At 42.2% G+C, this 23,986-nt stretch overlaps 1 protein-coding gene across 2 annotated transcripts in view; it reads left to right on the top strand.

Annotated features, from left to right (window-relative positions):
* The window catches only part of ATXN10 (ataxin 10), a 142,710-nt gene that overhangs the window by 21,659 nt on the left and 97,065 nt on the right, over window positions 1-23,986 (top strand). For both annotated transcript variants that reach the window (XM_040345789.1, XM_040345790.1), the window contains exons 2-3: window positions 4,995-5,180; window positions 10,893-10,975. In XM_040345789.1, coding sequence (XP_040201723.1) covers window positions 4,995-5,180; window positions 10,893-10,975 — 269 coding nt within the window. The remainder of the gene's footprint in view (window positions 1-4,994; window positions 5,181-10,892; window positions 10,976-23,986) is intronic.

The following is a 23,986-nucleotide window of genomic DNA, read 5'->3' as shown; positions in this document are numbered from 1 at the left end:
TGTGACTCTTCGGTAGTAGTGGTACTTATCTGCGAGGTAGCGTGTCGATCCACATGGAAGCCTCCTCAGGAGAAGTAAAGAATCTAACCGATTCACCATCCTCTACCTGCAGTCTGGCCGGGAACAGCATGCTGTACTTAATATGCTTGGCTCGGAGTCTGGCCCTCACCGCATCATATGATTTCCGTTGTTTCTGCGTTTCCAGCGAGTAGTCCGGGAAGATCAGGAGTTTGGCGTTCTCAAATCGCAGTTCACCTTGGGATCTCGCCTCCTTCATTACCGTATCGCGATCACGGAAGTGAAGTAACTTGAAAATAAAAGTGCGGGGTGGTGCTCCCTGTGGCCCCCTAGTGGATGGTATACGATGGGCTCGTTCCACTGTAAAAAATGGGGAAAAGCGTGCAGCGGGGAGGATAAGTTGCAGCAAACGCTCAGCAAAGGCGGTGGGATCCGTACCCTCAGCCCCCTCCGGAAGACCCAGCACCCGCAAGTTATTTCGCCTGTTACGGTTCTCGGCGTCCTCGGCTCGGGCCTCCAGTGCCTTAACTTTAGTTTTTAACACATGCATATCACTTCCCTGGTCATGTACCGTGTCTTCAGTCTGAGAGACCCTCTGCTCCACTTCAGCCATGCGACCCCGGAGTGTATCAAAGTCCTTCCTTATAAACTCCACATGGGTCTGAATGTGGTCTACCTTGCCTGTCAGGGTAGTGATCGCCAGCATCACAGCCTTAAAATCGGCCGCCGTAGCTGGCAGCCGCTCCGGATCGTCGGCCTGGTTCTCCATCTGGGCAGGATGTTTAGGCGAGGCCCCGGCTGCGGCCTTGTCCGCGGTTCCCGTTTTCGCGGACTTTTTGCCCCGATTCTGGTAGCCTTTTCTCATACCCCAGGGCCAGGAGTACCACCGAAGGCTGGGGGAACACAAGGGGGTCTTTTTAGGCAACTCTGCACCCTATAAAGGCCGGATTTAGAGCCGATCTGCAGGAGCTCAGACACTAGATGTCTGCTCCCATTGCCATCCGGACACGCCCCCCCCGAGGTAAGTATTTAATAATGACCTAGTATGCGGTGCATACTAGCTCATTATGGCTTTTGCCTTTCAGGTGGGAAAATAAAATAAAATCATTGCGGGTATACAACCGCTTTAAGCAGGTAATCGATTATGTGATTTACTTTCTTACAACCACAGGTTGCAGAAAAGAAAATCCCTCAATTACCCCCAAATAACAGTCAGTGTTATTGTTATTATTAATAATAATATTATTACACAAGATTTGTATAGCACCAACAGTTTGTGCACTGCTTTACAATATAAAGGGAGACAATACAGCAACAATAGAATTAAATACAAGATAGTTAGGAGGGCCCTGCGAGCCTACAATCTAATAGGGTGGGGCTGGTGGAACAAAAGGTTGAGGGATGAACTGATGGGAGAAATAGAAGATTTGGTTATTAGCCGAAGCCAGGATAGTCTTCCCTGTCCTAAAAGTGGACACAGTAGGAGATTTTTTTTTTTTTTTTTTTAAATCCCATGGCGTGTGAAACACACCCAAAAACTCCACCCGGTGCCAAAAAAGTGCACACACAAAGAGTGACACAAAACATGCAACGGGTGTTTACACTTGTCCTCCACTAGGAAGGACCTTACGCTGATCCCCCAGGGCGTAAGGCTGCAGACGGGGACTGAGGTACTCACTTGGTCCATCTGGCTGAAACCAGACGGACCCCGTTCTCTGGAAGGTCTGCTGAAACAGACCCACCCAAGTACAAAGTGGGACTCCCCCGAAGGGAGACCCCATGAGAGCAGGCGAACTAAGCCAGAAGGCCATGTCCACCCACTCACAAGACGTTCAGGGCAGGACCGAGGACCTACACCCTACTGATCACACAGTGACAAAACGTGTAAGGCAACCAACAAAAAAAGACATAAAAGTGACGCACACAGGGTTAAATAAAAAGAAAGTGGGGAGAAGGAAGATGAGGGAGAGTGAAAGTGACCATTGTGCAATACGATGGCTGGCCCTCTGGCCAGGAATCAAAAATTTCTCTGGTCCCAGCCAAAAGGCCCGGCCCTAGAGGCAGTTGTGATAAAAGTGTGTGTGGTGACGTGACCAAGGTGCCAATACTCAAAGTGCCCTCTCAAACACTTGTGCAAATACAGTATGGCACCCCTGGACTGCCACTCCAGGGGCGGTGTATCCCTTGGTTAATCAGATAAGCGGACTACATGATTAATACAGTATCCCAACCTGGATAAAGGACAATTTACCATTCGTTCCACTTTGGTGGTACTCATGGGCCCAGTCTGTGCTTATTTTAATTTATAACAACGTTGTTATTGTGGTGATAGGTGGAGGGTTGATACATTTTACTGTGATTGTCTAATGATGATCTGAGTCCAATAAAATGTGATGCTTTTTTGATACTGCATACTGTCAAGGATCACTTTATACCAACTTCTTCAGGAAATTCTCTCACCGTTTCTTATACAGCGATTGGATTTTGGACTCAAAGGACAGGTTTAGAGTCCAGGATTACACCTAGCACCCTGGCATGAGGAGAGGGACTGATGGTTGTATTATTGATTGAGAAGTCGGGGGAGGGGGCATGGGCGGAGGGGAATATTATGAGCTCCATTTTAGAAAGACTGAGTTTGAGGAAGTGGTGTGACATCCATGCTGATATGTCTGTTAGTAATGCAAGAAAAGGCTAAAGGAGTGAGGAGTGGAGAGATAGGTTTGGGTATCGTCAGCATAGAGATGGTACTGGAAGCCATGAGAGTTTATCAAGTGACTAAGGGAGGATGTTTAGATGGAGAAGTGGAGGGGTCCGAGGACATAACCTTGGGGGACACCTACAGAAAGAGCAAGTGGAGAGGGGGAGACGGAGTTAGAGGTTCCCCCAAAGGCATGCTGAGAGTGGAGTTTTATTTTTTATTTTGAGGAGGGGATTTTCAAAATTTTCAAAGGCTGCAGAGAGGTCTAGAAGTAATGCCGCGTACACACGGTCGTTTTTCGGCATGAAAAAAAACTACGTTTTTAAAAACGTCATTTAAAATCATCGTGTGTGGGCTTCACATCATTTTTCGGCTTCTGAAAAACAACAAAAAAAAAAATTCGAACATGCTGCATTTTTTAACGTCGTTTTTTAAAATGTAGTTTTTCGGGTTGTAAAAAAATGATCGCGTGTTGGCTAAAACAAAGTTTTAAACCCGCGCATGCCCAGAAGCGAGTTATGAGACGGGAGCGCTCGTTCTGGTAAAACTACCATTCATAATGGAGTAAGCACATTCATCACGCTGTAACAGCTGTAAAAGCTGATTCCTTTTACTAAAAAGGAATCAGCTAAAAGCAGCCCAAAGGCGAAAAGAACTTCCCCTTCAGAGTGCCGTCGTACGTGTTGTACGTCACCGCGCTTTGTTCATATTTTTTCAAAAACGATGGTGTGTGGGCAACATCGTTTTTAATGAGGAAGTTGGAAGTTTTTTTTCATGCCGAAAAACGACCATGTGTAAGCGGCATAAGTGTATGAAGCAGTGGCCATTGGTTTTATTAGTTAGTAAATCATTAGTGAGTTTTAGTAGCCAGATTGTAAGGGGTCAAGAAGGTTGTTGTCAGTGTTGATTGATTGGGAATCCTTCCCACGGAGCTATTGTGTTCTTCCAGCAGGCAGAGCGTGCGGGGAGCCGTCCCTGCCGGGAGAACACAGTGATTACTGCTAGCAGCTATAGCCCCTGGCAATAATCGCTTGCTAAAAATGAGGCTTGCTCGTTGTACCCAAGTCAATCAGTCTGCCTGTAGATGGATCAAACTTTGTTTGGTCCCTGCTGAACCGGCTGAGTTTTGATCCATCTGTGGCCAGCTTTAGGCTCTCAAGTTTTTATTACTGTCCATGTCCCCTTAATTCGCCACTATGTGTGTGCTGATGGCTTTTGTTCGCTGAGATAAAGTGAGAGGAATCCAAAATTTCAGAACAAATTGTATGGGAAAAATCTTCAAATGAAGACAAGTGTATAAGAGAGGAACCCCCCCCCCCTCACTTTTGAGAGATTTTCTTTAATTTCCTGTTGTGTTTCTTGGAAATGGAGTAAAGGTTATATGAATAGACTTTTTGCCAGCTTGGATAAACAGTTTTTCTTAATCATACAGTACTGGAGACAAGCTCTTTTAAATCTTTGCCATTGATTTTATGCTGCCACCTTTAGGTATGGACACTGGCAAACAAAGTTGTTTCTGACTTATGATTCTGATTACGTCGAAAGATTTAAGATTTTGTTTGGTGTTTCACACAAAGAAATTCGTTGGTTCCAGTTCCTGAATATCCTCTCCATTAAGGGGAAGGTATGCCTTTTTGTAATGTGCAAAGAGGTGAATTTTCACCTTTAAATAGTCTATGTAGTCATGGCCTAATGTGAGCTAATGTAATCTGTCTTTTTTAGCAATACACATACTGTGTTCCACTTTCCAGTCCTAACACACTGCCCAAACCCTGAGACCCGTTCTGATGCTCAGCGGTCTGTTCTGTGTGCATGGTTCCATTCTTTGTAGTAGGTATGCTGCCTTCCCCTTGACCCTGGATGCTACCTTGAGCACATTGCTCTGAGAAACTACAGAGAGAGCATCCGTGGAGATGTGCTCCTGAGCTGGACTTTATGCATCCATAGACCCACACAGTGTGGCTTGGCCACACTTCCCTGCTCACAGGATTTGACTGACCGTAGCAGGAGCCAATGATTCCTGCTGATCTCAGAGTCGCCTGTGAGGCCAGGGAGAGGAAGCACCACTGCTGTAGTTTGGCACAGCACTGGATCTGTGAAAATGGTCAGGTAAGTGTTTAGGGTGAGCGGTTTTTTTTTTTTTTTTTTTTTTTTTTTTTTACTATAATCCAGGGCAATTCGGGTAAAAAAAATAACATTTTGCTTTTAGAACTACCTTAAACTTCAACTTTATTTACATCCAGGAACGAACACTTTTTTTTTTTTCTTTTTCTTCCAGAGAGAATGCTGATGAGAAGATTTTCACATTGCTATTAAAGATTCTGTCCAGAACATTGGGTGAAATCCAGGCTAAAAGTGCTACATCTGACTCTTCTCCAGAGTGTTGGCTTGATTTGTCCACGGAATGCTTCCGCTGTCTAAGGAATTCTTGTGTGCAATGTACCCGAAATCAGAACACCATCAGGTAAATATGCTTACCTGATGGCCATTGAGTGTGATTCTTCATAGTAGCAGAACTGTTTACTTACTCCATATTACTACAGACTATGAAATTCATATCATCCATCCAGATATCCTTGACCTTTTTTTTGTGTTTTATAGAATGAAGTAATTAACCCTGTGGAAGATCATTGAAACTTACTAGAGAATATATTTTAACGTTTTATTTTATTAAAACCCAAAGCTTTTTGTGTTTAACTTCAGCCATAATATGGAAGGTTAGAACTACAGGCCAGTCAGCCTAACATCAATCGTCGGTAAATTATTGGAGGGGATGACAAGGGACTATATCCAAAAATTTACTGAAGAATAAAATATCATGACTAGTTATCCACATGGGTTTACAAAAGCTTGATCTTGCCAGACCAATCTGTTAACATTCTATGAGGAAGTGAGCCGCCATCTAGGCAGGGGAAGGCCTGTGAATTTAGTGTACCTGGATTTTGCAAAGGCGTTCGATACAGTCTCACATAAGCTCTTAATCTACAAGCTGAGGTTTGCAGGTGTGGACCATAAGGTTTGTTCTTGGGTAAAAAAACTGGTTACAGGGGCATGTCCGAAGGGTAGTGATAAATATTGTGTACTCAGACTGGTCTGGAGTGGTAAATGAGGTGCCCCAGGGTTCTGTCTTGGGACCAATTCTATTCAATTTATTCATAAATGCTATAAAGGATGGGATAAATAGCTCAATCTCAGTTTTTGCGGACCACACAAAATTAAGCAGGGCAAAAACGTCACATTCTGATATAGAAATTTTATAGAAAGACCTGAACAAAGTAATAGAGTGGGTATATCATGGAGAATGAAGTTTAATGTTGAAAAACATAAGTTAATGCACTTGGGGACAAAAAATAAATGCAAACTGCTCACTAGGGGGAGAACCACTGAGGGAATCAGGGATGGCGAAAGATCTAGGGTACCTGGAGATGACAGATTGAACAATAGCATGCAATGTCAAACTGCAGCTACCAAAGCCAGCAGAAAATTTGGCATGCATTAAAAAAAAAAAAAAAAAAAGGGATATACTCCAGAAATAGAATGATAATCCTACCACTTTATAAAACTGGTTAGACGACATCTGGGGTATTCCGTCCAGTTCTGGTCACCAGTCCTCAGAAGGGATGTGCTGGAACGGGAGAGGGAGTCCAAAGAAGGGCAACAAAACTAATAAAGGGACTGGAGGACCTCAATTACAAGGAACGACTGCAAACGCTAAATTTTTTCTTGCTGGAGAAACAACGCTTGAGACAAGATATGATAGCGATTTACAAATACTTCAATGGCAATCCCAGCATAGGAAAAAAACGATTCATTCTCAAGGAGTGTAAGAGGACACAGGGCCACACAGTGAAATTGGAGGAGAAGCGGTTTAACCTTAAAGGAGTTGTAAAGGAAAACATTTTTTTGCCTAAAATTTATTGTCTGCAAGGTAGACAGACAGAATAGTGTAATGATTCTGTTAAAAAACGAGTAAATACCTATTAAATTCCTTCATCTATATCACCTCCGGCGTTCTAGTTTCTGTTCTCTCATTCACTTCCTGGTTTGCATCGCTCGTTCATGTAAGAACTACATTTCCCAGTATGAATTGTGACACGCCCAGTAATTCACACCTCCTTGAAGTCTCTAATACGTAGAGAGCGTCCTGCCACACAGATGTAGTTCCCAGGAGGGGGTGAGCACGTTACTGACCACCGCAGTAAAGCCTCCCGTCACGGTGGTCAGTAAAATCAGACAAGCAGGAAGTGAACAGAACAGAGAAGAAATAGAGCAACTTCTGAGCAAAAACGAACAATGAGGAAGTGAAAAGAGGAATGTCTGCAGGTAAAGGATGCTTATTATGAAAAAAAAAATTTCCTTTACAACCCCTTTAAACTGTACAGGGGTTTTTTCACTGTCAGGCACTAATGTGGAATTCTTTCAAAATTGGTGGTGGCTGCCGGGAGTATTGATACTTTAATAATTATAAACACTGACACGTGCAGCTACACAGGTTGAACTGGATGGACTATTGTCTTTACTCGACCTTACCTACTATGAGATTATGAAAATTATTTTCGAGACATTTTTGGAGGTGTGATAGGTAGAGTGTTGAGGCATACCCCGGCTCAAGTACACAATAGACAATAGTATAAGTTATACTTCCTAACAAAACAGGAAAGCATAAATTTAACAAAACAGTTGCTCAAGTCTAGTCTACCTAGTAAGAGTAGAATGCCAGAAGGAGATGCAACATAATTTGGAAAACCTTTCATGGTACAATAAGAGGAGGCCCAGATAAGATATGGCAGATCCAGGCAGAACAGATGTTTTTCCTACTGGCAAAGTGTTGTACACACTTTGCCAGTAGGAAAAACATCTGTTCTGTCTGGATCTGCCATATCTTATCTGAGCCTCCTCTTATTGTAGGGTAGCTATAAAGTGATATTCTGTATATCTTCCTTTAATAAATTTAACGTGCTGGGATAAATTTACCTAGGTGGAAGTTAAGGCTACAGACATCTCCTTAGTAAAGGCCAGTCTATCCATAGGTCCCACACTTTATTGAATTTTCTTGGACAGCCGCAAAAGAGGCAAGTTGTTTTGTAAAGGGGGACAACCAAGATTATTAGGGCTTCCTAATGGAAATCTTACAAGGCCTCTAGCCTAGACTATGTCAACACTATAGCTTTCTTAGTGTAAAAGAGCAACAGTAGTTAAAGACTAGATAAATTGAGTGATCTCCGGCCAAAAGTCATGTACCCGTGGGTATGTCCATGACGTGTAGAAAATCAGCAGAATTACTTCTCTGCCCATCTCTGCATCTCTGCCCAATTGAAGTTTGACAAAAAAGTGTCTACACAGGTTAAGGGTCTAACAAAATTGTACATTTTACGTGTCTTATGGAATGTTTTTAATTCAGTCTTATTGCTTGTATAAAAATCCCTTCCTGGAATATGGCATTCAGACTTGTCCTCCTGCCTTAGTCACAGCTAAAGCTCTTCAATCAGCAGCACGCATGCAAGTGTTGCTGATTGCAGAAATGTTGTTGCGACTAAGGCAGGGGAGTATGTCGGACTGATGCAGATAGATCACTCGTTTCACACTACTATTGGCACATCAGAATGATGGGCAGCCCCACTGACCAATAGGAATGTGCCAGAGACAGGAAGGGGTAGAAAACTTTCAACACCATCAAGAAATGGCAATACCTGAAGATAATTTTTTTTTTAAAGACGAGTCAATTTTAAAAGCACTAATACTCTTGCAGAAATTGAGTCTTCAAATTTCAGTAACTTTGCTATGTGGGCTGATGTTCAATTTGTTTGAATTAAAAGGGTTGTAAATCCTTTTTTTTTTTTTTCACCTTAATGTATCCTATGCATTACGGTGAAAAACTTCTGACCCGCCCCCCCCCCCCCCTGTTTTACTCACCTGATCCTGTTCGTTCCCATGGCGGAGACGCTCTCTACCTCTCTGCCCCTTGTCTCAGCTTTTGATTGGAAAGATTGATAGCAGCACAGCCACATTCTGTGTCTATGGATGCAAATGCTGGACTCGGGAGCTTGCCCGCACGGTAACCCCCAGGGAGAGCGCTTCTCCTAGGGGTTTTTTCGATGCGGGAGGAGCTGAGATCGCCGCTGGGGGACCCCAGAACAGATGGATCGGGCCACTCTGTGCAAAAGGAACTGCACAGTGGAGGCAAGTATGACATGTTTGTTATTTACAACCCCTTTAAAGCGGATCTCCACTCTAAAGTGGAGTCCCGCTGATCGGCACCCTCCCCCCCTCCGGTGTCACATTTGACACCTTTCAGGGGGGAGGGGGGTGCAGATACCTGTCTACAGACAGGTATCTGCACCCACTTCCGGCCCTACGATACGGGCAAAAGACTGTTTTTTTCCTCGCTTCCCGTCCGTCCCCCTTTGTATGCTGGGAACACTCGGCTCCCAGCACACAGCGGGAGCCAATCGGCGGGCGCAGCGCGACTCGCGCATGCGCCGTAGGGAACCGGGCAGTGAAGCCGGAGCGCTTCACTTCCTGGTTCCCTCACCGTGGATGGAGGGGGGAGCAGCAGGGTGACGAACGATCGGCTCGTCATCTGCTGCGATCGGCGCTGGACTCCAGGACAGGTAAGTGTCCTTATATTAAAAGTCAGCAGCTGCAGTATTTGTAGCTGCTGGCTTTTAATATATTTTTTTAGTGGCACATCCGCTTTAAGGAAGGGACAGAATTGCATTTGTATATCTTCCAATCTAGTAATCTTGGGAAAATTCTACAGATTAACTATTTTCTTTTGTGTGTGTGTGTTTCTTTTTTTTTTGTTTGTTCTCGTTCAGATTTGCTCCTTAAGCTATGTAGCCTTCCGGTCGTTTTACAGGTTAAAGGAAAGTCCTGAGTAAGCATGATCTCTGCTGCCAGGACCTTGGCATATAGAGCCCTGTGCCAAATACTTGTATGTTCTTGTGGTTTCACTGTGTGGGGCTGAAGTCTCTCCCTTTAATTATGTCCAGAAAACTTGCATAATGTTACCACAAAGCTTTGGGAGCTGCACAGCAGATGTCACTGCAAAGATTGGAGGGCCTCGTTCTTCGTATTACCAGGAAACCTTCTGCTATGAGCCGACATCGAAAAAAGTACTCCAAGCACTGTTCTAATGTATAGTGATCACATAATGTAAACCTGCATGCAGTTTCAGAGACAACGCTGTCGGTGAATGAAAAACGGATGGTTGGAAAACATCTGTTTTGACATTGCACAAGGATACAGGCATAGGAACCCATCTCTTTATTCAGCCATTGGCAATCATGGTGCACCTGTTATCCAGGAGAGTAAATGGTTGGTTTGGCATGAGGCCTTTACAATGTCAGAAATCGGGGGCTCAAAATCAGGGGCATTGTTTAATTTAGGACCTGTTCGTTCCATTGCATTTCACAACTTTTCTGTTTACTGTGGTTGCAAAAGTAAAAAAAAAAAAAAAGATTGTGATGGGTATGGGCTATAATAACGTGTTTTGCGGCATTAATCTCATGCGAGGTGGGCCCTAAATCAGACTGTCTTTACTGTTAGTGGGGTTCTGGTGTTTGTTGACATCAAGGAACACTTGGAAGTACGGTATTATCTTGTGTGTGTGGCTTCCTCTCCTCTTCCCTAGTGTTTTGTATCGGTGGAAGCCACTATATTTCTCTCAGTACCAACAAAATGAAATTAAAAGGGCTTCCAGGCTCCACAAGGTGCCTGTACTTTGGAAACATTCTTTGTTTCGCCACCTGAAGTGAACAAGAATATTTTTATCGATCTGATTAAGAGAGTCTTGTAATGGTTTTTGGAAGGTTCTTGACCAAGCCATAGAAATGACAGCCTATTAAATTCACCCCATCTATTTCTTATTTCCAAAATATCAAGTACTTTGCTGCCTTTGGCAACATAATCTAGTCACTGTGGACTCTCTGTTGGAAAGCTCTCTCATCCAGATATGGAGGAATTGGGATTTTGTAGTAGTGGACTGCGGAGAGCGTTCTGCCAATTATGATGTTCATACCAAGTCCCAAATTCTAAAAGTAGTGGTAGGTCTGGGGGCAATGGGTGGACTGTCTGGGAAATGTGACACAGTCTTTTGCTTTTGTCATGGAATAACTTGTTATTCATTTTGTAAAAGCTCTCTTTTTCTTTCTCTTTTTTTGTATGTTTATAACAGAAATGTGGGATTGATCGAGGAGACGGTCTCGCTTATCAAAGTGCTTAGTTCTTCAAGCAATTGTTCAGAGTCGTTTTTAGTGGGTATGTACTTTGACTGGAAATATTTTGGTTGTGGTGGAAATATTAAAATGACAGTAAACTCGGCCATCCAAATCCTGAAAATGATTATAGCCAGTATATATTCTTTAAAAAAAAAAAATGTTATTACAAAATTTCTAAAACCTAGAAATACAGTTAAAATATCACAGGAAATCTGCTATCTATATTAAGCTAATCACAACAACAAAGGCACCAAAAACCTATCTCAATGTGTAGTATAAGCTCCAAAAGTTTACAGCAGCCATTTTCCAGGCAGGCTTGGCGTGAGTTGATGTAGTTTGTTCAAGCTCTACATGTTTCACGCCACATTGCTTCCTCCGGAGCTTTTGGAAAGCTCTCTTTTCTGTTTGGATCTAAGGCGGTCTTCGTCAAACATAAATTTATACGTCAGGTTTCTACCAAAAATGGAAATGTCTTTGTATAATATTTGGTGGAGGGGCCGAAACCCACATTTCAGAACATCAACAGTGACGTCATCGATATTAAAAATACGATTTTCAAGCTAATTATGGGGCTGAGTACACTTTCTTAAGGGCTAATTAAAAAAAAAAATTATGGCCGAGGGTTTACTTTAAGCTCCTGAGGAAGTGCTGTGGCATTAAATAAATTAGAGTATCTGAACTTCCACCTCAGATGTAGAACTCCGTGTACTTAAAGGAGTTTAAAGGCAGAAGGTTTTTTATCTTAATGCATTCTATGCATTTAGATGGGGGGAACCCTGTGTGTAGCAGCCCCCCTAACACTTACCTGATGCCCATGAATGTCAATCAAAGTCAGCTAGCCAATCGGGAGAGAGGGGGCGGAGCTGGTCAGGGCTCTGTGTCTGAATGGACACACAGAGCTATGACTCAGCTTGGGTGCCCTCATAGCAAGCTGCTTTCTTTGGGGCACTAAACAGGAGGGAGGGGCCAGGATCGCAAAAGAGGGACCCTAAAAGAGGAGGATCTGGGCTGCTCTGTGCAAATCGACTGCAACAGAGCAGGTAAGTATAACATGTTTGTTATTTTTATAGGAAAAAAAAAACGAGCCTTTATAATCACTTTAAGTGAACTCCCTACCATTTTTCCCAATGAGTTGGATGTCCTAAAATTTGGGCTGAGTTTCTGGCTTTGACTAGGCTAGACAAATACGATACAATGAAAGATATTTACTAGAAACCTGACGTATAAATTGTTTGACCAAGACTGCCCTAGATCCAAACAGGAAAGAGAGCTTTTCTGAAAGCTCCTGAGGAAGCACTGTGGCGCGAAATATGTAGAGCTTGAACAAGCTACATCAACTCACGCCAAGCCTGCCTGGATACTGGCAGCTGTAAACTCCTGGCACTTATACTACACATTGGGAAAGGTTTTTGGTGCCATTGTTGGTGTGATTAGATCAATTTAGATTTACTGGGATATGTTAAATGTATTTCTGTTTTAGAAATTTCTGTAATAAATTTATGAATTTTTAAAGAATCTGGTATATTTTGGTGCCTATAAAGTCCATGTTTTTTCAAGTATTCAATTTAGACTAGTACAGGATGTGGTACTTTGCTACTGTTAGGCCTCGTACAGACGGGCAAACATGTACGATGAAAACGGTCCGCCCGGAGATTTCTGTATGATGGCTGTACACACCATCATACAGAAATCCGCGCGTACACGATACGCGGCCCTGGCACTTCAATGCTTCCACGCATGCGTCAAAGTCATTCGACGCATGCGAGGGATGGCGGCCGCTCGGACATGTACGGTAAGTCTGTACAGACGACCGAACATGTCCGACGGACAGGATTCCAGCGGGCATGTTTCTAAGCAAGTTTAGAAACATTTGCCCGCTCGAAAACGGTCTGGCGGGCAAATGTACGCTGGAATCCTGTCCGCTCGGCTGTACAGACGACCGAACATGTCTGCTGAAACTGGTCCACGGACCAGTTTCAGCAAACATGTTCGGTCGTGTGTACGGGGCCTTACCCGCATCCACAGCACTATCTTCTGTTGATGCAAACATACCTAATTCTTACAATTATTCAGTTTTATTCATTATCCCCCTCGGTTGTTTCTTAATTATTTATTCTGGCTTATTACGGTTTTCATGCTTCCCAGCTTGAAGTCTGCACCATTTTATCTATTGTCTTTTGCCTCTAAGTTGTATTTTACCTATGCCCTTTCTGTCGTTAATGGTATTCGTATTATTAACATGGGGTGTTTCAGGAAGTTGTGGATGAGCCTGTACTATCTGGGGATTGCAATGCAGTACCTCTGAGAGGGGGTGATGCAGGCATATAGGGCTGCAACTAACGATTATTTTCATAATCGATTAGTTGGCCGATTATTGTTTAGATTAATCGGATAATCACCTTAAAAAAAAAAAAATATTAAAATCTTTAAATTTTTTTGGGCCAATTTGTTGTTGGGCAGATTACAAAACACAAATTGCCGCAAAAACACATTGCATGCTTTTCTGCAGCTTCTCCATTAAAGTATATTGAACAAAAAAAAAAAAAAATAGCACCGTTTTTGCGTTAAAAAGTCCTTGCCCTTTCCAAATATGCAGCAGCTGAAAAAAAAATCATGGATGTGAACGTGTCCCATAGGAAAACATGTAAATGAACTGTAGTGTGTTTCTGCAAAAAACAGAGGTGTGAACCCAGGCCTGAGATGTTTAGTAACATAATGGGGTTTAAAAAACAAAAATAAGTACAAAAAGAGCAAATAATCGCTACTGTAAGGCATTTATTTTTTTACTGTGGGACAGTGAAAGTAATATTTACAGTAGCGATTTTGCTTTTTTTGTATTATAAAGGGCTAATTTTAGTTGTTTTAACCCCATTATGTTACTGACCGATTAATCGATTATGAAAATTGTAATCGATTAATTTCATAATCGATTAGTTGTCGATTAATCGGTTCGTTGTTTCGGCCCTACAGGCATAGCATCTTCCTGAATGGACTGACGGCCCACAGAGCATGCCATCAACATAAGTGTGCGCAGGGGGTGTGCCTGGGCACACCCTGATCGCCCCATGCAGTGCGCATTCCCCCTGCTGATATTTCACCAAAGCCCCGCCAATGAGCCTCCTAGAACAATTGTGAAACATATTAAAAAAATAAAACAAAGAAATAAAAACGACTGGCACGTCCACTGTCCTACTACATTTTAATATGATTCTTACATTTGTTTATAAGAATGTGTGTGTGTGTGTGTGTGTGTGTGTGTATGTATGTATGTATGTATATATATATATATATATATATATATATATATATATGTATATATATATATATATATATATATATATATATATATAAATATAAATTATATTTTTTTAATATAATGTACATGCATGTGTTTGAGCTTTAGGGTGCACATCCTAATGCAATAGGCTGTGTAATCCTATGGCCGTGGATCACCACAAATATGCGCCAGTGACGTCATTGAGGTGAATATCGCCAGATTTCTACGTAATGGCAAAGTTTAGGCTAAATGTAAATTTCACACCATGTATATTGTTTCCAAATAATTTTAATGGAGGAAGGTAATAATGTGGCGTTTACTACCACTTTAAGCCAGTCATACACGTGGCTTGATGGAGAGCGTGATTGTGTAGACAGGGCCCCAGTGCACTGTATTGCCCGGAGGCCTTTTATGCTGTTAAGATGGCACTGTCTGCATGGCTAGTTTTATTCTTTCTACAATGAAATGTAGGCATGCTGTCATGAGGAGAGAGCAAAGTGACTGAAAGATGAACTTATCGGTCTGTTGCTTCTACTTTCGCCATCCAGACACAGGTTAGGGGGAGAAACAAGACCAGTAAGTGTTGCTTGGCATCATAGAAAAAATTGGGTCTTCTCTGCCATATAGGACTGTGCTGCATGGCAGAGCTGTGTAATATTTAGAACTGGAGTTTGGCTGTAATAATGAAGCGTGTATTTATTTATTTTTTTGAAAAAGAATAGAAATATTGCACAAAACCACAACCCTTTCCCTTTGAAATATGTACTTTTTTTTTTTTTTGTAATTGTCTTTCAAGTCCTTTTTGTTTGTTCTTGTTTTTTTCTGTTTCAAATATTTTATTGTTTTTTTTATAATTATCAACATAATTCTTGTTCTTGTTTTTATGTAATTTTTTTTTTCTTCAAGTAGATTCTAAATTGTGCATTCACGTTATGTAGTTACATCACTGGTGTGCATAATGTTCAGAAACAACTGCATAGAACTTGTATGTGTTTTGCTCCAAAGTTTGCAGGCTGATCGTGTTTTCCTACTCTGTATCTCTCTCTCCCAGTGAATAGTTAGGTCAGGTGGTGTTCGGTGACTGCTACAACCAGTGATGAAATACAATTTTTCCATCCCCCTGTGGACCGCTTATATTGCGGCCTTGTAATTACCAGAGGAAGTTCAGTATGTACCATAGGACGGAGGATGCTGGGAAGTGCTGTGTGCAGTCGTTGGCAATACATGTAGATCTGCGGTCATAAGCAAGTATATACTCCCGTCTTGGTCCTACTGAGGCGAGCAGCAGCATTATCATTAAAGAGGCAGTGATTTATTAACTATAGAAAATTAAAACCAGCTTTTCACTGTTCCCCGCTCCTAATAGCTGTTTCTTTTAACTTAAATCTTTCGTTCCCCTTTCAAATACTGTTTAGTTTAGGCAGTGTCTGCAGAACAAAGACAAATTAAAGGACAGCTTCGAAAACAAAAAAGAAAAGAAAAATCCCTAAAGCCAAACTCTAGGCAAACCGCTAAATATACAGAAGTAATACATATAGGAGCTGTTTACCTACCAAAGGATTTGTATTTGTGTTCATCCAGTGCAGAGATATAAACCTCTCTGCCACACAGCACATCCCTCTCTGTCAGGAGATTTGTTTTTTTTCTTCTGCAGTTCAGTAACACTTAGGCCTTATGTACACCATGGCTGCGGCAAATTTGCGCCATGGCTGCATGCATGTCGTAGACAGCGGCGCAGGCACACTGAAAGTGCAGTTTTTTCTAATGGCATAACCAGGATTAATGCTGTATTCCTGCATCATCACCGCTCCGGCCAATCGCAGCCCTGGAGTGGCGAAAACAAGAAGTATGCGCGAGGGGAGATGGCGGCGAACGGGGAGGACTTCGGGGGCTTCGATCTCCGGTATCAGAAAGACAGGTATTTGCACCCATTTCCGGCCACACAGTCTCGGGTAAACTGCGGGCATGACGTCACCTCCCCCCCCCCCCCCCCCCACTCGGCTCCCAGGACACAGCGGGAGCCAATCGGCAGGCGTAGCGCGACTCGTGCATGCGCCGTAGGGAACCGGGCAGTGAAACCGGAGCGCTTCACTTCCTGGTTCCCTCACCGAGGATGACGGGGGGGGGGGCAGCAGCGTGACGGACGATCGCTCGTTCTTTGCTGCCGACGGCGCTGGACTCCAGGACAGGTAAGTATCCTAATATTAAAAGTCAGCAGCTGCAGTATTTGTAGCTGCTGGCTTTTAATATTTTTTTTTCAGCGGACATCCACTTTAAAGAATTTATTGGGATTGTTTTTGCTCTCCTCCGCTATGTGTCTTTTGTGTTCTATCTTAGCCGCCTTAATTGCACCCTTACATTTCTTGTGGCATTCTTTATAAAGTCTGAATGCTGATGATCCCTCAACTGTGTATACAGTGCCTTGCAAAAGTATTTGGCCCCCTTGAACTTTGCGACCTTTTGCCACATTTCAGGCTTCAAACATAAAGATATAAAACTGTAATTTTTTTTTGAAGAATCAACAACAAGTGGGACACAATCCATGAAGTGCAATGAAATTTATTGGATTATTCAAACTTTTTTAACAAATAAAAAACTGAAAAATTGGGCGTGCAAAATTATTCAGCCCCTTTACTTTCAGTGCAGCAAACTCTCTCCAGAAGTTCAGTGAGGATCTCTGAATGATCCAATGTTGACCTAAATGACTAATGATGATAAATAGAATCCACCTGTGTGTAATCAAGTCTCCATATAAATGCACCTGCACTGTGATAGTCTCAGAGGTCCGTTTAAAGCGCAGAGAGCATCATGAAGAACAAGGAACATACCGGGCAGGTCAGAGATACTGTTGTGGAGAAGTTTAAAGCCGGATTTGGATACAAAAAGATTTCCCAAGCTTTAAACATCCCAAGGTGCACTGTGCAAGCGATTAATATTGAAATGGAAGGAGTATCAGACCACTGCAAATCTACGAAGACCTGGCCGTCCCTCTAAACTTTCAGCTCATACAAGGAGAAGACTGATCAGAGATGCAGCCAAGAGGCCCATGATCACTCTGGATGAACTGCAGAGATCTACAGCTGAGGTGGGAGACTCTATCCATAGGACAACAATCAGTTGTATACTGCACAAATCTGGCCTTTATGGAAAAAGTGGCAAGAAGAAAGCCATTTCTTAAAGATATCCATAAAAAGTGTCGTTTAAAGTTTGCCACAAGTCACCTGGGAGACACACCAAACATGTGGAAGAAGGTGCTCTGGTCAGATGAAACCAAAATCGAACTTTTTGGCAACAATGCAAAACGTTATGTTTGGCGTAAAAGCAACACAGCTCATCACCCTGAACACACCATCCCCACTGTCAAACATGGTGGTGGCAGCATCATGGTTTGGGCCTGCTTTTCTTCAGCAGGGACAGGGAAGATGGTTAAAATTAATGGGAAGATGGATGGAGCCAAATACAGGACCATTCTGGAAGAAAACCTGATGGAGTCTGCAAAAGACCTGAGACTGGGACGGAGATTTGTCTTCCAACAAGACAATGATCCAAAACATAAAAGCAAAATCTACAATGGAATGGTTCACAAATAAACATATCCAGGTGTTAGAATGGCCAAGTCAAAGTCCAGACCTGAATCCAATCGAGAATCTATGGAAAGAACTGAAAACTACTGTTCACAAACGCTCTCCATCCAACCTCACTGAGCTCAAGCTGTTTTGCAAGGAGGAATGGGCAAAAATGTCAGTCTCTCGATGTGCAAAACTGATAGAGACATACCCCAAGCGACTTACAGCTGTAATCGCAGCAAAAGGTGACGCTACAAAGTATTAACTTAAGGGGGCTGAATAATTTTGCACGCCCAATTTTTCAGTTTTTTATTTGTTAAAGTTTGAAATATCCAATACATTTCGTTCTACTTCATGATTGTGTCCCACTTGTTGATTCTTCAAAAAAAAATACAGTTTTATATCTTTATGTTTGAAGCCTGAAATGTGGCAAAAGGTCGCAAAGTTCAAGGGGCCCGAATACTTTCGCAAGGCACTGTATATTTGAATGCCTTCCAGGACTTTTGTTTGCTCTAAATGTATTACCCAATGGGATGCACTGGCTAGTACCCTTATTTAATATGCTCTTAAACCCATCTCTCCTCCGTGTTCTTTTTTTCCTACGATGTTATCCCAATTCATGCCTTCTAGCAAGGTTCGTAGTTTTAGTGAAGTTGACTCTTTTTTGAAATTCAGTGTCTTTGTATTCCCCTTATGTTTCCTATTTGTGTGATTTATACTGAAGCCAATAGACCTGTGATCACTGTTTCTTGAATTGCCCCGTATTTTCCCATCCATGATCAGGTCTGTATTGTTGGTAATCGATTTAGATGTAGTAACTCTTTATTTCTAGTTGGTGCGTCTACCATTTGACCCATGGAATTGTCCTGCAAGACATTTAGGAACTAGCGAGCCTTTGACTCATGGGTGGTTCCCTCGGCCTAGTCTGTCTGGATAATTAAAATCCCCCATTATGATAACACTTCCCATCATTGCTGCTAATACAGATTGTGATAGGAGGTTTGTCTTCCCCTCGTATGTATGCAGTTTAAATGCAAATACGCATGTAAATATGCAGTTCATGGCAAATAGGCATATACGTATGTATGTAAGCAAGCAGTTTTATGCAAACAAACATGTATGTATGTATGCAGTTCACATGCAAGCATGCGTTTTTAAGCTTTAAGTTTTCAAGCATGCATTATATAAGTTTGCAAGCATGATATACTATGCTGCACCTGGCCAAGAACACATGAATCCAATGCAGCCTCTATGTTACTTCAGTGCAGCCTGAAAGTAAGCTCCTACAGATCAAATGCATGCTATTCTGGAGACACAACTCCTTAAAGCGCAGGTTCTGCTGGGAAACGTTTTTCTTTTTCCTGACTACTCTGCTGCTGTTCAAATACACATTTCTTCACTTACTAGTGCCGATCTTGCAGCCGCCACGATCGCGCTTTGCCAGCAAAGGATATTTTATAAAATGTTGTCATGAACATTGCCATCTTCATTGAGGGCACCTTGAAGCCCTCCTGTATTTCTTCCGGGATGCGGCGAATGCTGATGTCCCAGCATTCACCGCGTAATCCCGCGCATGCGCAGTGTTGACGGCGAGTCGCGCCGTCAACACTGCACAGTTGCCATCACAACGGCCGGCGGCGTCCTGAACAGGACACGCCCCGCTGTGATGTTACACTAGTTCGTCATGTGACAGCACAGCTAGCGTGAGACTACACGCGCAGCTAGTTCAGTTGATGTGCTGTGATTGGCCCACACGTCACTGCAAGAACACCAGGCAAAAAGCGCCCACAATGCACAGCGCCGTCGGGGAAAATAGAGACACGCCCACTCCCCGCTGGGATGAAAACCCGGAAGCACAGCAAAGTACAGGTAAGGGACCATTGAAAAAAAAAATTGACAACGCTATGATGCTTAAATGGGATGGAGTTTAAGGATGCTGAAAAGTTCATTTTAAGGGTGAACCTCCGCTTTAATGTGCACTAATACCCGTACAGGGGTGTATAGACAGTTGAACAAGCCCCCTGGATTAAGCAGTAAGTGTACCTTTATGCAAATTATGCACTAATACATAATTGTAAAGGAAAAAATTAAGCGTTGACTGCGCTAACTCCTAAACAAATTTTTGTTCTACCACTCTTATTTAAAGCAGTGAAAAAAAAAAATATTAACTGTTACTGTGAAGGATTCTCAAAGGATACCCTCCATTATCCTATTCAGTGATAAACAATTAATATGTGTACCTAAATATCAAACACCAAAAAATGCACCTAAAAACCTAAAATATATACTACAGTCCGTATAAAAATAAATAAATATGTATATAAACCAAATATACAGTGCTAATGAAAACCCAGTAAATAAACCAACGTTGTATTTGGTGTAAAAATTTTGGCATGTGTTCCCCTATGATCTCCTGTATTGGCGTGCGTTCCAAACCTCGCTAGAAGGCAAGAAGTGATGTAGTAATTCTCCCAGCATCCTCTACGCGTTTCACAAATAGTATTGCGTCATCAGGATCTGATTGAAGTTCATGATTCTCAAAAGAACTGTTCAGAACCTTCAAATATGCTCCAACAGCACATCTAGCACATCAGTGACCACCACCTTGCAGACACTGGCAAAAAAACGGAGGTGCTTCCTGTATAGAAGGGGTTATATAGCAGAGGACTTCCTGTTTGCTCTGCCAGTGTCCATTCACCTATAGGTGGCGCATAACCCAGTTAGTTAATCATGTAGTCTGCTCTGTGTTCTGTGCTATACAATAAAGAAAGGTAAGTGTATATTTGGCTTTCACAAGTGTGCCTTCTCCTGGACATTTTTATATAGTGACCGGGTCACCTTTAACACCAGGCACAGAAACATTAATTTATACATATTCGTCAATAGTCTCAAAGGATATAAATCTATTTGTGCATCATATGCCTTCATAAACCCAGGTATTACCTTGTAAAAGCAGCTGTGAGATCACCACACTTTTGCACATGCCTGTACAGAGAGCAGAGCTGTGGGGGGGGACCTAGCTTGTCCCCATAGGGGTGGATACAGGGCCAGTCACCCTGCACAAGGAGAGAAAAGAGCAATGACCTGACTAATTCACAAAGGGCACAAAGATTCACTTATGTGTATTGTATTTAGACAATATTTAACCTGTTTTTAGCTACAAAGGCATATACAGCTTTGGCCAAAAGTTTTGAGAATGACACAAATATAAATTTTCACAAAGTCGTTTTTAGATCCCTTTTCTCAGATCTTGCTATGGTATACTGAAGTATAATTACAAGCATTTCATAAGTGACAATTACATGAAGTTTATGGAAAGAGTCAATATTTGCAGTGTTGACCCCTCTTTTTGCAAGACCTCTGCAATTCACCCTGAAATGCTGTCACTCGACTTCTGGGCCACATCCTGACTAATGGCAGCCCATTCTTGCATGAACAGTGTTTGGCGTTTGCCAGAATGTGTTTTTTTTGGACCCAAAATGTTGATGTTTTGTTCCCCAAGCCACTTGGTTATCGCCTTTGCCCTTATGGCAAGGTGCTCCATCATTCTGAAAAAGGCAATGTTCCTCACCAAACTGTTCTTGGATGTCTGGGAGAATTTTCTGAGGATGTTTTTGTATAGTAAGGGAAAGAAATTATCAGTCTAATTGTAATGCTAGGTTTATATTACAGTGAGAGACAGAATAACAACAAAAATATCCAGAAAAACGCATTTCAAAAAAGTTATAAATTGATTTGTATTTTAATGAGTGAAATAAGTATTTGATCCCATATGAATCAGCAAGATTTCTGGCTCCCAGGTGTCTTCTATATAGGCAATTTATGGAAAAACACAGTGGAGTAAAGTGGCCGCACACCCAATGGATGGCAAAGAAAGGATAATTCCCCCAGGGTTTTTTTTTTTAGCAGCAAAATTATTGTAAATCTCAATAAATTTGTTTAAAAAATTTTTTATTGTACAAATGTTAAAATGCATAAGATTTAAAAAAAGGGGATACTATCCGTGGCTGGATTATTGCACTAATAACCGATTTATGTTCTATGATTTGTGTATTTTAACATTTGGACAATACAAATATTTTTTTACACAAATTGATTGTGATTTACAATAATTTTGCTGCTGAAAACCCCTGGGGGAATTATCCTTTCTTTGCTTCTATACGGGTAGAAAACTGAGATTAGGAGCTCTCTCTTAAAGGGAGTGCTCCTAATTGCAGCGTGTTACCTGTATAAAAGACAACTGTCCACAGAGGCAATCAATCAGATTCCAATCTCTCTGCCATGGCCAAGACCAAAGAGCTGTCCAAGGATGTCAGGGACAAGGTTGTAGACCTACAAAAGGCTGGATTGGGCTACAAGACCATCGCCAAGCAGCTTGGTGAGAGAGTGACAACAGTTGGTGCGATTATTTGCAAATGGAAGAAACACAAAATAACTGACAATCTCCCTCAGTCTGAGGCTCCATGCAAGATCTCACCTGGAGTTTCAGTGATCATGAGAATAGTGAGGAATCGGCCTAGAACAACACCTGAGAATCTTGTCCATGATCTCTAGGCAGCTGGGCCCCCATGCTCAAGAAAGCACTTGTACAGGCCCATCTGAAGTTTTCTAATGAAAATCTGAATGATTCAAAGGCGAACTGGGTGAAAGTGTTGTGGTCAGATGAGACCAAAATCTAGATCTTTGGCATCAACTCAACTCACTGTGTTTTGAGGAGGAGTGCTGCCTATGTATGACCCCAAGAACACTATCCCCACAGTCCAACATGGAGGTGGAAACATTATTCTTTGGGGGAGTTCTCCTGCTAAGGGGACAGGACAACTTTACCGCATCAAATGGACGATGGACAGGGGCATGTATGGTCAAATCTTTGGTGAGAACCTCCTTCCCTCAGCCAGGGCATTGAAAATTAGGCTTGTATGGGTATTCCAGCATGACAATGACCCAAAACACACGGCCAAGGCAACAAAGGAGTGGCTCAAGAAGACGCACAATAGAGGCCTGAAGTGGCCTAGCCAGTCTCCAGACCTTAATCCCATAGAAAATATGTGGAGAGAGCTAAAGGTACGAGTTACCAAACGTCGGCCTTGAAATTTTAATAACTTGGAGAGGATCTGTGAAGAGAAGTGGGACAAAATCCCTCCTGAGATGTGTGCAAACCTGTTGGCCAACTATAATAAATGTCTAACCTCTGTGATTGCCAACAAGGGTTTTGCCACCAAGTACTAAGTCATGTTTTGTGAAGGGGTCTAATACTTATTTCACTCATTAAAATGCAAATCAATTTATAACTTTTTTCACATCGTTTTTTGGGGGGGATTTACTTGTTGTTTTGTCTCTCACTGTTAAAATAAACCTACCATTTAAAATTATAGACTGACCATTTATTTTGTTCGTGGGCAAATGTACTAAATCAGCAGGGGGTCACATACTTTTTTTCCCTCACTGTACTACTGTTTTTTTTTTTAAATATGGCCCATTGCTTTGGCTGAGAAGCAACCCCACACATGTATGGTCTCAGGATATTTTACTGTTGGCATGACACATGACTGATGGTAGCACACAACTTTTCTTCTCCAGACAAGGTTTTTTTTACGGATGCCCCAAACAATCAGAAAGGGGATTCATCAGAAAATTACTTTACCCCAGTCCTTAGCAGTCCAATCCCTGTACCTTTTGCAGAATATCAGTCTGTCCTTGTTTTTCCTGGAGGGGTGTAGCTTCTTTGCTGTCCTTCTTGACACTAGGCCATCCTCAAAGTCTTTGCCTCACTGTGTTTGCAGATGCACTTACCCCCTGCCTGCTGCCATTCAAGCTCTGCACTGGTGATGCCCCGATCTCGCAGATGAATCAACTGTAGGAGACGGTCCTGGTGCTTGCTGGACTTTCTTGGGTGCCCAGAATCCTTTTTCACACGTGCAGTGGAAATGTTTTTTTATGGGATTAAGTTCATTTTCATGGCAAAGAGGGACTTAATTGCAATTCATCTGATCACTCTTGATAACATTCTGAAGCATATGCAAATTTCCATCATAAAAACTGAGGCAGCAGACTTCTATGTGTCATTCTCAAAACTTTTGGCCACGCCAGTATGTATTATAGGTGACTTTTCGTTTTTTTAAATTATGTGTAAGCTCAAACTAATGGCCAAGAGTGCAAGAAAATTGTGACCTTAAAGACTGCGCCAGAGTGAAATGTATCTTCTGTG

This window comes from Rana temporaria, chromosome 3, assembly GCF_905171775.1.
Source record: "Rana temporaria chromosome 3, aRanTem1.1, whole genome shotgun sequence".
Taxonomy (NCBI): Eukaryota; Metazoa; Chordata; class Amphibia; order Anura; family Ranidae; genus Rana; species Rana temporaria.
This window is presented reverse-complemented; position numbering and strand designations above follow the sequence as displayed.